Source organism: Petaurus breviceps, unplaced genomic scaffold (genome assembly GCF_028583685.1).
Source record: "Petaurus breviceps papuanus isolate PSGF00001 unplaced genomic scaffold, PetGlider_PUasm1.0 91133, whole genome shotgun sequence".
In the NCBI taxonomy this organism is placed as follows: Eukaryota; Metazoa; Chordata; class Mammalia; order Diprotodontia; family Petauridae; genus Petaurus; species Petaurus breviceps.
The window spans coordinates 9,535,715-9,549,650 of record NW_027187419.1 but is presented as its reverse complement, the minus strand read 5'-3'; the positions used below and the strand labels follow the sequence as shown (position 1 = coordinate 9,549,650).

The 13,936-nt window shown below is 37.0% G+C and overlaps 1 protein-coding gene across 2 annotated transcripts in view; it reads right to left on the bottom strand.

The window, feature by feature from the left end:
* ARHGAP20 (Rho GTPase activating protein 20) overlaps positions 1 to 13,936 on the bottom strand; it is a 176,209-nt gene that overhangs the window by 73,104 nt on the left and 89,169 nt on the right. For both annotated transcript variants that reach the window (XM_069080433.1, XM_069080434.1), the window contains exons 3-4: positions 12,660 to 12,824; positions 2,009 to 2,158 (exon numbers count right to left, since the gene is read on the bottom strand). In XM_069080433.1, coding sequence (XP_068936534.1) covers positions 2,009 to 2,158; positions 12,660 to 12,824 — 315 coding nt within the window. The remainder of the gene's footprint in view (positions 1 to 2,008; positions 2,159 to 12,659; positions 12,825 to 13,936) is intronic.

Sequence of the window (13,936 nt, the reverse complement as noted above, 5' to 3'; positions counted from 1 at the left end):
AAGTATCTGAGTCCGGAACCAATCCCAAGTCTTCAGACTCTGGGGCCGGTGGTCTTACTCACTGCGCCACCTGGCCGCCCTCCACTGCTGTTCTTGGTATAAGTGAAATGGCAGGATTTTGCAATTTTAACAACATATTTATTGCTTTGAGCAAATTGGGTATGTGTTCTTCGTAATATTTGGGAATTACTTTATAGTAATATTAATCATCTGCCCATTATTGTTCAGTCGTTTCAGTTGTGTCTGACTCTTTGTGACCTTGTTTAGGGTTTTCTTGTGAAAGATATTAGAGTGGCTTGTAATTTCCTTCTCCAGCTCATTTTATAGACGAACAAGAGTAGCCATTGGTCACATAGCTAATAAATGTCTGAGGCCAAATTTGAACTCACAAAGGTATGTCCTACAGAGTCCAGGCCTGCCATTCTATCCACTGTACCCCTACTTGTTTATCTGACCATTACAAATATTTTAGTGATTCTATGACTTCATCAATGAGGGTATTCTATCCATAGGTATGGAGCACACCTCATTGACCTCTTGTCCTCATATACATTCTGCACTGAAGAAGAGCCAAATGTGATGTGGGGTCTTCCTCTAGGTATCTCGTCATCACATGCGGGTACCAATGCAGAATGCAGACTGCCCATTGGTTAACCTCACTCTCACTTCATGATCAACATCCATCCTCCTTTTCAGGTCGCACATCTCTTTTATACTTTCCACAATTCCATTTGTAATAAGTTACAACTTACTCATTCCCACCATGTACCTCTCTGTGTGACCCAGTTCCAAAGGAGCATTATTTATGACCTCACCAAAGGTAAAATCTACCTTATAACAAGGTTGACTGAGGAATGCTCTTTTGTCAATTCTTCAAAAACATTAATGAAAAACTCATATGGGGAAATATAAGCCCTTATCAGTGTCTTTAGAAACCTCAAAGAGTTTAATTAATATGGACACAGGCTGAAACTATAATCTAATGTTATTTGAGTTTTTCATGGCAATCAAATTGGATACTATTTGCTAGTTTATATTTTATTCTCTCCTATTAAATGTGAAAGAATTCTGGGTATACAATATCCTACCAAATGCAAGAATCTTTTCTATACATCCCTGACAAGTGATTATTGGACTTCTGTTTGTTCATTTCTGATGATGGAACTGTCACTCTCACAAATGCCCCACTTTCTCCTTGAATAGATGTTCATCCTTCCCTCCTATTATCCCATTATCAGAAGATTCTCTTCCCCCAGGTATTCATTTAGGTAACCCACTGGCCAGTGCACTGTACCTGGGAGACATTTGAGGACAAATAAGGAAAAACTTCTCTAAATAGTGAAATATTGAAAAGAAGAGATCTTATGGGGCACAGAGTCAAATTCTTTGCTGAGACATAAATCCCATCTAGAAGAGTCTAGATAAGTGGGCATACCTCTAGTTCCTACCATAGGTAAAAGGCACTATTCTTAACAAAGAGTACATAGAGATGGATAGCATGGTACAGCAGAGAGAGCATTGCCTCTGGAGTCAGAGGACCAGGGTTCAAATCCTGCTTCTTCTGCCTTGCTGCCTATGTGACCTTGAGCAAGCCACTTAATCCCTTGCTGCCTATGTGATCTTGAGCAAGCCACTTAATCTCCATGGGTCTCATTTCTTCATCTGTAAAATGAGAAGTCTGGACTGGACAGCGTCTAAGATACCCCCTAGTTCGAGATCTTTGAGCCTGTGAGTAACTGAGTAGGGGCCTTGCCATCTCCAAAGGCAGCTCATTCCGCTTTGGATAGTTCTATTTGTTAGGAAGTTATTATTTTCCTACACTGTAGCCAAAATTTGCCACCCCACACAATCTACTCTAATTTTGTCTCCTGAAACCAAATAGAACAAGAATTACTTCTCTGCTCTATGAATCCTTTGTGAATGCTATAGCTGAGCAATGAAAAGTAAGTTCCTAAAGGAAAATGAATAGAAATAACACAATCATCAAGGGTCACATTTTAGTTCCTACCTGAAAGTAGCAACGAAGTTGACAATAGGCCATCCTAAAACAAATGACTTCATAGTATTGGTATTCCCTTCACCCACTTCATCCACACAGCTTGCCGTCCACATATCATTTAATTTTATTTTATTTTTTATCTTAAGATTGTTGTTATACCTAGAAAGACAAAAACATACACACACAGTTTAAGTGTTTTGTTAAACCCCAGGGAAGGAGTTTGACTAATATATGGCAGATTAGGTAGGTAGGACATTTCCTGGTACAGGTGGGGACCCATAGCCATCAAGGCCTTTGAGACAATTTAGGACTCTTCTCAGCTTGGGAGGCCAGATTACTGACTTTAGGCACAGTAAATGGCAACCTAGGCTACATAGGGGGAATTCAGTATAAACTCAAGGATACAGCCCTGCCCTTACCTGTGGGCTCTGGGAGCAGTAGTTAAAGGGAGCTGGGATATATTCCTTATCTGTAATTCCCCCTGTGCCTAAGTATTTTAGATGGAGACAATTCTCTTTTCTAGAATCTGGTTCCAGTCTTCCTACCAGGGTTTACTTCTTCATTACTCTTGTTCATGTTTTCTATATTCCAGCCAAACTAAAATGCTAGCTATTGCTCAACCACATCCTATATTCTTCTTCCTCTATGAATTCATGCAAGCTGTCTCTTGTGTCTGAAGCACATTTCCTCCATCATCTTTGACTACTGAAACCCTTCTCTTCCATTATGGGCCAAAACAGGTGCCAACTCTTCCTTTCACATTCTATCTTGTATTGTTTCTTTATTCAACTATCTTATGTAATACACACCACAAATGCCTCCTTCCACCCCAAAGATTACAAGCTCCCCAAGACAAAGATGTGCTCTGCCTAATTTTTTTAAACCCTGGTGCCCAGCATAGTGATTTGCATGTTGTGGGCATTTAACAAATGTTTTGGGGTTTTCTGAGTTGAACTGAATGGCCAAGTCTCAGTTTCTCACTTCAGCAATCAGTTCCTTATTATTCACTGTTGGATCCTCAGTGCCAAGGGCAATGTCTTTTGCATTTAGTGGAATACTCAATAACTGGTTGAGTTCAATTACTCATGAAAGACAAACAGCATAAATAACACAAATTCAAAGATAACTGAAAAATTATAATTTTAACTGATAGATTTAACCCCTTTTTTCATTCAATCCCTTTATGGGAGTAGCCAAAGTAGCCGTTAGATCCTTTTACCTGGCTGCCATTTTCTTCCCCTGAAAAGCCTGTAATCAATGTGTTAATGAGCAGGTCAAAAGATAGACAGCTTAAGAGAAGGACTAGAAAGTAAGCCCTTAAATTAAATTTGTAATTAAAGGAGCTGACTATATATGCAGCAGGAAGGTATCAGGCATTTCTTTAGGCCAGCCTACTTTCACTATTGAATAGAAAGAAAAATTCTAAGAACAAATACTAATATATAGGCTATGAGAATTATATATGAATAAAACATTCGTTCATTTTAATAATACTAATAATAATGGTACCTAGCATTTGTATATTGCCTACTACATGCCACATACTGTGCTAAGTGCTTTAAAAATATTTTCTCATTTGAAATCACAAAGCAGAATATTCCTCAATACCTCTGGGTAATGAACACAACTGAAAAGGACTTGCCATCTTAAAAAAAAAAAAATTCACTTTTTTTTTCATCTCTGTAGAGACAGACTTAAATATACAGCCATGTCCTTACTGTACAACTTTGGAATGTGCTTTCACCCTAAGTAAGTTTTCATCAATGATTAATAGAGTTATCACAAGGTTCCCTCCTGGGTCCTATCCAAATCTTTCACCTCTCTGTCCCCTTTGCTGGCTGAAATTGTGATCACATCACCTTCTCCATGGTCCTGGGTAATACTTGAAAACCCAACCCAACCCAAATGAGTTGGATTCAGGCCAAAGGCCAGATGGATCACATCTGGCTTAGCAATGAGTTGACACACTTACCATTTGCCTCTTGAGACCCAAGGAAAGATCCAGTTTAAGCTACAAGTTAAATGGCTTTTTTGATAGTTTCAACATAATCCCCCACAGACATCTGATCTCAAAACCACCATAGTCGTCATCATTTGGCCTAATTGGCAGTTTAAAAAGCTCAGGAGGGGCCTGAGACAAAATAATAAGTGGGACAAGGTAAAGGATAAAGAGAAAGCCCAATGAAACCAAAGGCATTTCACATTTCAAACGTCCCTGTGATTCTTCTGCTTCATGAGACATTTACAAGGTAATGTTCTTCAACGGGATTTATGAAATAGGATTATTCAAGCATTATACTTCAAAAATAATTGAGATCCAAAGGTTAACCTCCTCTAGAGTCTCTCAGGTATTCTGAATAAAAATGTAACTAGAAAATGCCCTGTGATACAATGTGTCTTCTCTCCCTCTTTTATTTCAACATTTTCCATTAACGACATTTCTTCAGATTTTTCATTAAGTAGGTTGAATTATCAAGCAAAGTCTTGACTGCCAACAATTGTCGGGGTCATAAACCCAAAGTTCTTGGTTTTTCTGGATCTAGTCCTTTTCTCTGTTAATGTCACCACAACCCTCAAAGTCATCCAAGGTGCAAACCACAAAGTATGTTCTACTTCTTGCTTTATCATTGAACAAGTCTTACAAATTCTACCATCATAAGGAAAAAGTACAGAATTTTAGAGGTGGATCATACCTGAGAAACCACCTAATCCAACACTGTTGATAACATAGGAATGGTTAAAGTGAGGTGCAGGGAGATTAAAGTCTTTTCTTTAGTTTTCAGAACCACACTGTCCCTAAGTGGCAGAGCCTGGAACAGGACCTAGGTCTCCTAACTCTCAGTTCATTGCTCTGATCATTTTTACCATAGCGTTTTCTACCATGTCTCTTATATCCAATTTCTCCTTTCCATTTCCCTCCTTCTTAGCTTTGGTGTCTGTCTCTTAAACAAACTGCAATGATTTGCTAATTAGTCTTCAGACTTAGTGTTTTCCCCTTCCACAATCCTATATAAAGCAACCAGAGTATCCATCTAAAAACACTGGGTCATGGAACACTATTGCTCAAAACCCTTCAAAGTTCTCCTCAATCTCCTAGCTGTCTACCTAGTAAAAGTCAAGTGACATCCATGTCTCCCAGATCCTAATCCCAGACTATCTTCTCAGGCTTATCTCAAGCTGAAAATCTTCACAAACTAAATGCTCAAAACAAAACCAACCCACACCCTCACCCCCGCCCCCTTTGAGCTTTTTTGCCTCTGCTATCATGTTGTTGTCTCAGCAAGGAAAGGTTTTCCTTATTCTTCCCATCTGTCAAACTGTTCCATCACTCAAGACCTAGCACAGGATGCTTATCATGGGCAGTAACCCTGGACGAGTAACTTAACCTCTTTGGATCTCGGTTTCCTTTAAAATAAGAAGGTCAAACTGGTATAGTGGGAAAAATGTTAGCTATAAATTCCTAGAGGATCTAGAGTGCAATTCTGCCTTTGACTCTTTGGACTCTTTCTGTGTGACTTCCTGTAAGTGGCCTATACTCCCTGGCCCTCCTTGCTCAGCACCTAGCTCACAGTAATGTCTTTCTCTTCTGTTTCTATAGCCCTTAGGCGTGTACATATCTTGAGTATTTATCAATTCTAATTTGCATAATGGTGATTCTTGGACATTTATTATCTATGCAATAAAAAGGTAAAGCTCCAAGGACAAGAATAATGCCAGCTCCTCTCAGTATTTCTCTATTATTTTTATTTCATATTATATAGTATATAATAATATAGGTGTTATATAATTATTATATAATAATATATGCCACATTATATTATAATATATAATAACATATTATTATTTCATAAGTGCCTAGTATTCCTACACAGTTGGTATGAAGCAAAGGAGTTCTCTTTCTCTTTCTTGGCCCAATTCACTAGAAGAGACTATTAGTCTAAGGCTAAGAATGTTTTTCAAATATGGCCACAGAAAATTTCTTAATGCCATTTTAGCAAAAAGTTTAAAAAAATTAATTACACTTGTGCAAATACATTTAAGCAGTACCTTTAAAAAAAATCATCCTCCATCTCCATTGTTCATTTGTTTACCTTCAAACTCAAAGTCTAAAAACTGCAATGGGTCTCCCAGTGATTTAGTACAAATTAATCTAGCTCTACTATAAAAACAAAACTATAAAGACAGAAAACATATGCACCAAGCACTCTTTCAACTTGCTTAATTGCTGACACTCATGTACTTTGATGTGCTGAGTTAAATATTGAGGTCAAGAAGACTAGTAATTGAACATAAATGACTATAAAATGAAGCTGCCGTGAGATGAGGCCATATGGTTTAATGAAAAGATTGGGATTCAGAAGATATTAAAATCATGATTCTGTATATTAATACATATTATTAATATTCGTAGTCTGGGAAACTCAGTTAGCCTCTCTGGCCTCAGTTTCCTCATCTCTGAGCCTGGACCAGGCTGGTCCTTTTCCGGCTCTAAATCTATTGCCACAATATTAACCATAGCAAACCAATAGGAGCAAATCTGTTCAACAGGAGACAAACATCCTTGTTACCAAGTTTGACCTCATTCTTTCATCTCCAACCATCATTATGGGGTGTTCTCTTTCAATGTGTCTTCTTTGCGAAGGCAGAATTCCCCAGCAGATGGTGGAAATCTGTAAGACTGTAAAGAAATTTTCCTAGGTCTATGTATAATTTACTATACAACCTAAGGCAACTAAACAGATCAATTATCCATATTTTGTCACTTTTTACCTTTTTGACCAAAGTATAATGGCATATAAATTATTTCCAGATTTATTTCTATAATTGGCACCGTGTGAACTAGGAGGCCAGTGACAACAAGAGTTATTTCCTTCGAGTAAATGCCAAATGGGTATCCTATTTTTTTAAACAGCTAGTATATGAAAATTGCTCTAGTAACTCCAATTAGTGCTTTAGTTAAAAACCAAAACCAATGTAATTATCGCTCTTTAAAAAATTTTTAATGGTAGCAGACACATTTTTCTTTAGTAACTTTAATAGGTTAAAAAAAACCCTAATTATTCCAATAAGAGGAAAAAAACTACTTTTTTACCTGCCTAATGAATTCTGAAACTAAGCTATTTTGGGACTGACCTAATATGCTGGGAAATCGAATAATTTTCAATTCCTTCATTCCACAAACATTTATTGTACTTGCTCTGTCCTCACTCTATGCAACTAGGGGAAATACAAAGTTTGAATAAGAAAAGGTCTAATCTCTTCTACTTCAGTTCTCAACAGAAGAAGAGAATGACTACAATTCTAACTTAATATCTCCTTTCCCCCAATCATTGAAGGCTATGGACATACACAGATTGGTTCAACTATTTGAATGAATAGACCAGTTGGTAAATTCCAGTAAACCTGGTTTGTATAAAGAAAACCAGAGTTAAACCACTAGTTCCCAAACAGTCTAGAAGTAAATAACAAAAGAAATAAAAAATAAAACAAAACAAAAAACAAAAAAAACGAAGAACTCAAAAAACTCAAACTATTAATTCCACAAATTACTTACTCTGTGTTACAATACAATCTTGAATCTAAGAGGAGATATAGACTGAGAGCAGATAGTACGTGTTTGAGTAAGAACAGAGCATTTGTTTCTGTTACTTAAAGTTCTTCTCAACCAGGAAGATGTTCTAAGAATGTACTAGATATTTGATGATAACATCATCAGGTGTGTGTCTCCAACATTTTGTTGCTGTTGCTGAGTTGTGTCCAACTCTCTGTGACCCCATTTTGGGGTTTTCTTGCCAAAGAGTGGTTTGTCATGTTCTTCTCCAACTCATTTTATAAATGAGGAACTAAGGAAACATGGTGAAGTGACTTACCCAGGGTCACACACCTAGTAAGCATCTGATGACAGATCTGAACTCATAAAGATATCTTTCTGATTCCAAGCCCAAAGCTCTATCCACTGTCCACCAAGCTGCCATCCCCCACATAGCAGATACAATATATCTACAAGACTACAGGTATCAGCAAGCTGGAAGGAACCCTTACGGGCCATCGAGTACAGTCCTAACATTGTACAGATGAGGGAACTGAAGGCCAGAAAGTATAAGTGTCCTGTTCATGGTCACTCAGTTAGTGTGTGGGACTGACTGGTAAGTCACTTAACATGTCTAGGTCTCCATTTTTCTCATCTATAGCATAAAAGGGTTAGAATAGATGGTATCTTTAAGTTCCTTTTTGCTTTAAATTGAATGATCCTGATACCTGGACAGTCTTGGGTTCTATTTATTAGACTCATAACTCAGGAAATCACTGACTTAAGTAATAATAATTTAATGATCCCATTTACAAAGTAGTTTTATACATTATCTCATTTAATCCTTACATATTATTCCCATTTTACCTATTTTGGCTAGGTCATGCAGTGGACAGAACGCTAGACTTGGAATCAGAAAGGCCTGAGTTTGAATCTTGCTTCAGGTACTTACTAGCTCTGGGAGCCCCAGGTAAGACATTTAACCTTTCACAGCTTTAGTTTCCTTAGCTATAAAAATGGATATTATAATAATAATAGCACCTATCTACCTGACAGGTTGTTATGAGAATCAAAGGAAATTATATGTAAAAAATGCTTTACAAACCATAAAATGTGACACAAATGCTAGTTAGCTATGTAGTTGCAGTAGTAATAGTAGTACTAGCAGTGGTAGTAGTACAAGGACTAGTAGTAGTATAGTGGTAGTGGTAAGGGTAGTGTAGTTATGGTCTAGGGAGGACAAATAATTTGCTTATGCTTACACAGATAGGAAGTACTGGGGCCAAAATTCAAATGAAGGTCTTCCCTGATTCTAAGAATATATTTTCTCCTACATTGCAATGTCTTTCACTTTAAAAGGTTTCTAAAAGTACATGAAAATAAATCATACTTTAAAAAAGAGTCAGTTAAAACAGAAATATTCTACTTCACATCGTGAAATCACAGAATAAATATTTCTCAATTACACTTGGGGTGAACCTACAAAGATGTGTAGCAGACAACATGACTTATTAATAAGGTAAAGAGGCAAAATGTGAGCATTGCTTTGGAAGTCTCAGTTTGGTTCGGATCCTTTATTGGTATCCCACCAATACAAAAGATCAGCTACAAAGATGAGTGGGAAAAAAAAAAGGGCCTAGATCCTACCCACCTTTCTTAAAAACAGCCATTTTTCCAGTGGGAAAAGAACTTGGTCTTTAGCTAAAAGGTCAGTCTATAATATGTGAGGACCATTTGGATAGCAGCAATATGAAGGAAAAACAAGTCATTACAGGTCCAGTAAACAACTATCTACTTTCTCTAACTATCCTGGTAATTATAGAGGAAGAAAAAGCAGAAGAGTGAAGGAAAACATTCTTTCGTAAGAATTAAAATGAATGTGCTACAATTAGATTGTAGGCTCCTGAAGAACAAGGATTTTGTTCTGTTTCTTTTGAATTCCCTCTTAGTGCCCAGAATTATTGATAGACATAATAAATAACTTATGCAAATAGCAACAAATGTTTGCTGAATGAATGAGTAAATTAAAGAATTGATATTTATTCCTTTATCCTTAGTTATCTGTAAATGCTATTTCCACTGACACTCACATTCTTGACAAATTCCAATTTAAGGAATGCATACGTACTCTACAGTCTCAACTGTACATAATTAAAAACCTCCAGGGATAAGCTCTTCTCTGCCTCTGCATTCCTGCTGACATCATAACAACATCTGCATCCACATCTGTAGGCATTCTAATCTTGTCCAAACTAAATGCTGCAACATGTGATCTTCTTTCTGGCAGTTTTACAAAGATTATAAGATCATGAGCTTAGAGCTGGAATGGTGCCCTTTGAGGCCATTTAGTCCAACTCCCTCATTTTACAGATGAAGAAATTGAGGCTCAAAAGAGATAAATGACTTAGCCCAAAGTCAAACAGATAGTAAAAGGAAGAGTTGGGATTTAAATCTAGGTCCTGACTCCTCTGGGGCACTGGTTCAACACAGTTCCTCTGGAAAGGGTACAGACACTCCAACTCATTCAACTGCACCTTTTTACTCATTTACAACAGACAGGGAGGTAGAAGGGATACCCGTGGCCACAGAGTAACAACTATAGGTATTTATGGGCACGAGGGACACCAGGATGCTAAACTTAATAGTTGAAAGGTTTTGTGAGATATTGTGGCAAAAACGAGACCTGCTGGCTAATATTGTATCACAAAATATCTCACAAAATCAGTATTTAATCTTGTTTGACTCAAATATGACATAATAAAAGGCATTAGGAGGCAGAGAAAGGTTTAAGTCATTCAGTCACCAAAAGCTCTCTCTTTGGGACAGGACATACCATCTCCCAACCCCAGGCTATCCCCCATGTCTGATCTTTTTCCATTCTCATCTGGGCCTCTTGGCTTTAAACTTTTTGCAAGTCTCAGCTAAAGTCCTACTTTCTACAGGAAGCCTTTCCAGTACATCCTTAAGGTTACTGCCTTGTAGGTCTTGTTTGTACATGGATGTTTGCATGTTGGCTCCCCTATTAGACTGTAAGCTCATTGATAATGGAGACCATCTTTGGTCTTTCTTTTTATCCCCAAGGCTTAGCAGTGTCTGGCCCACAGCAGACACTTAGTAAACACTTGTCGATGTAATATTCTTAGCAATGACATTAATGAATGTTTATGAAAATTTTTTAAAAATTAAAAAAAAAACCACAAAGCATAGGTTCAGCAATGGAATTATCATCCCCAAAAGACCATCAAAGGCTAAAAAAATTCATTAAAACTAATAAAAATAAAATCTAATAGGGATTAATGTAAAATTCTGTATTTTTGGTTCAAAAACCCAACTGTACAGGTACAATACTGGCCACTGAAAAGTTCAAGTCCAGGCAGGATGATAATGGGATGCAAAAGAATTCTGAAAGTAGCTTCACTGAAGGAACAGGACCAGCTTAACCTGAAGAAGGCAAGACTAATGGGCAATATGATGACTGCTATAAAATCTTTGAAGGACTCTTTATATATAAGAGGAATTAGACTTCATTTTCCTTGGCATCAGAGGGCAGAACTAAAAGGAATAGGTAGACATTACAGAAAGGCAGATTTTGGTTTTCTGTAAGAAAAAGCTTTCTAATAAATTATTCAAGTCATCCAAGAGTAGAATGACCTGCCTTGGGGAGAAGTGAGGTTTCTGTCTCTGGAAGTTTTCGGGGGGGGGGGGGGGGAGCTCCATGACTCAGGGATTTTATGGGCAGTTGAGGAAAGGAATCATTCTTCAGCATGGTCTGTACTGGATGAATTTTTTCCAGAAATCTCAGGTTTTACTATGCTATGAAATCTCTTGAAGACATTATTATAAATGAAAAACTTATACCTTTTATCTCCTTGTTGTTGTTTTTTTTTAATATACTCTGTAATCCTAACAATTTCTCTGAAGTTTAGAGAGGAGAGAAGTAACACTTGTTTCTAGGAAAAGGTAAAACATTTCATTTCCATGATTTCTATTATGAGGCTTAAGACTGGACAATCTTTTCCTTCCCCTGTTCTCAACCATATATTTCTGCTTACTAACACAGAGAGTACATGAACTGTTGTTTTGTCTGTTTGGAAGCGGAGGTTAGAGAGAAGGAACAAAAAGGTTTTCCTCAACACGGATGACTTTATGAATCTATAACTCCTGAAGGACACTGCCATTGAAGCTTCAGTTAATAATAAAAGTGATTTAAACTGGAGTCAAAGGCTGAATAATTGGACATCAAGAATAATTATATTCACAGTTCACTTGTCTGATTCCTTGACAGTCCTGGTTTAGAACCATCTCCAGTAAAATCTTTACTGATCATAAATCTTAGTTAATGTAATTTGGGGAGTAGGTGTGTAGTGTACTCAACTTGGAGAGAAAAGATGAAAATAGGGAGGTCATCAAGGATTTAAAAAAAAAAAATAAAATCCCAGGAAATATCCTGGGGTTGGTAAAGATGTAGCCCCATCTCTCACACACATATATTATCTATCCACAGCCACACATGATACAATCAAGATTCATGCTCCAAATAATGACCTTGAGGGACATTCACTGCAAAAGTGAGGAATCATCAGAGAAAGATTTAATTATGTTCAGTGTAATCCCTTTACTGAAGGGACTTGTCTTTTTAGGAGGTTTCCAATGACAATTTTCAGGCATAATGCTACTGACAAATAATAATACTTTAAGGATTTATGAAGCATTGTTCTTATAACAATCCTGCGAGGTCAGGACTAAAACCAAAGTTCACGCTAAATTAAAAACCCCTTTGAGACTTAGAAGGGACATTATAGGTCACTTAGTCCTGTGCCTTTATTTTATAGATAAAGAAACCAAGAACCAAGAAGATAAGTGGCCTGTTCAAGGAAAAAAGCAAGCTAATTGCAGAAAAAAGCCCAACATGAATGAACACAACTTGACTTAACTATACTTTAAAATGAGCACACATGAAGAAGAGAAATGTATGAATATAAAACAAAACACAGCATCCCTCTTCACCAAAGTGGCTGGTACATGATACACAAGGGTTGATTAGTGAAACAATCTTTCTCAGGGTCACAGTGGCCATTTGCTGAAAAGATTCCATTGCATTTCAATAAAGACATTTCCTCAAATACTTACTTGACCTTAGTCACAACGAACAAATCATTAAACAGAAAGATATGTCGTTCCTGACGCTGCAGGCCCCTTTTGAGTTCAACACGACCGTCAATCAGCAGAGTCCTGCTGGAACCAGTAAAAGAATTGAGAAATACACATGGGTCCAAGTTGGCAGATGGACTCTCCCTGTAAAAGAAGAAACAATGTTGTAATATTTAGCAAAATGGTCCAAAGTAGGATGGAATTTTATAACACAAACCAAGCCAAATCCAGCTGCCAATATTAGCTCTTGACCCAGTCCTTGAAACACTGCCATAGATCCTGTGGTTGTCTAAGAAATAGAGACACTGGCTCCTACCCAACAAATTCCACCTAGGTAACCAATTGTCTCAAAGGTAAAATTTCATCTCAATAAGCTTTTAATTCTTCTCATTCTGACCCCTTTGTCCTCTTACAATCATTTAAACCTTTTGCATCACTTGCTATTTTGTTTGGTATCATGGATTAGAAATTTGTGTGATTTTTTCTGGTGAATATGGCAGGGGAATTATGGGGGACCGGTATTGCTTGATGGTAGAACCAAAGTATGGTAAAGAATATTACAATCCACTGCTTCTATCATGGAGGCCACTTAAAGAATGGTACTACGAGCTAGTGCATATTATACAGCATCACTGATTATGAGAATTCTTGATTCCATTAGTCATTAATCAAAAAACATTTATTAAGTTATTATTTATAAACAATGTGCCAGGACCCATGCTGAATGATGGGGATATAAAATAAGGAAAAAGACAATCACTGACCTCAAGGAGCTTACAATCTAATGAACAAAGTAAAATAAAATTATAAATTAATCATCTGAACATGGTCATAATTTTGTAATTCTTGTTACGTTATATGCTATAATGGAACTTTACCCATACTTTCCAAATGACTGACAGTTTGATTCAATTAAATGCAATGAACATTGACTGCTGACCTCCCATGTGCAAGTTGTTGTGCCAGGTGAAGGGACATGAAGACAAGGAGGAAAGTCACTGCCCTTAAGAGGTTTACAATTCTAGTAAACTTTTTTAAAATAGGGGGAAAGGAAATACAAAGTTAACTTTTCCTTCATATATATGTCAATTAAAAGATGCACAAACTAAATACAAAGTCATTTTGTACTACAGAATCAAAGCCCACTGCTTCAGTAGATCTTTACATCTTATAAACTCCAAGCATTAATTTTTAAGAGCAGAGACCAGGACATACTTAAACTCACCACTGAGCCTACAAAGTATTTGACTCTATAA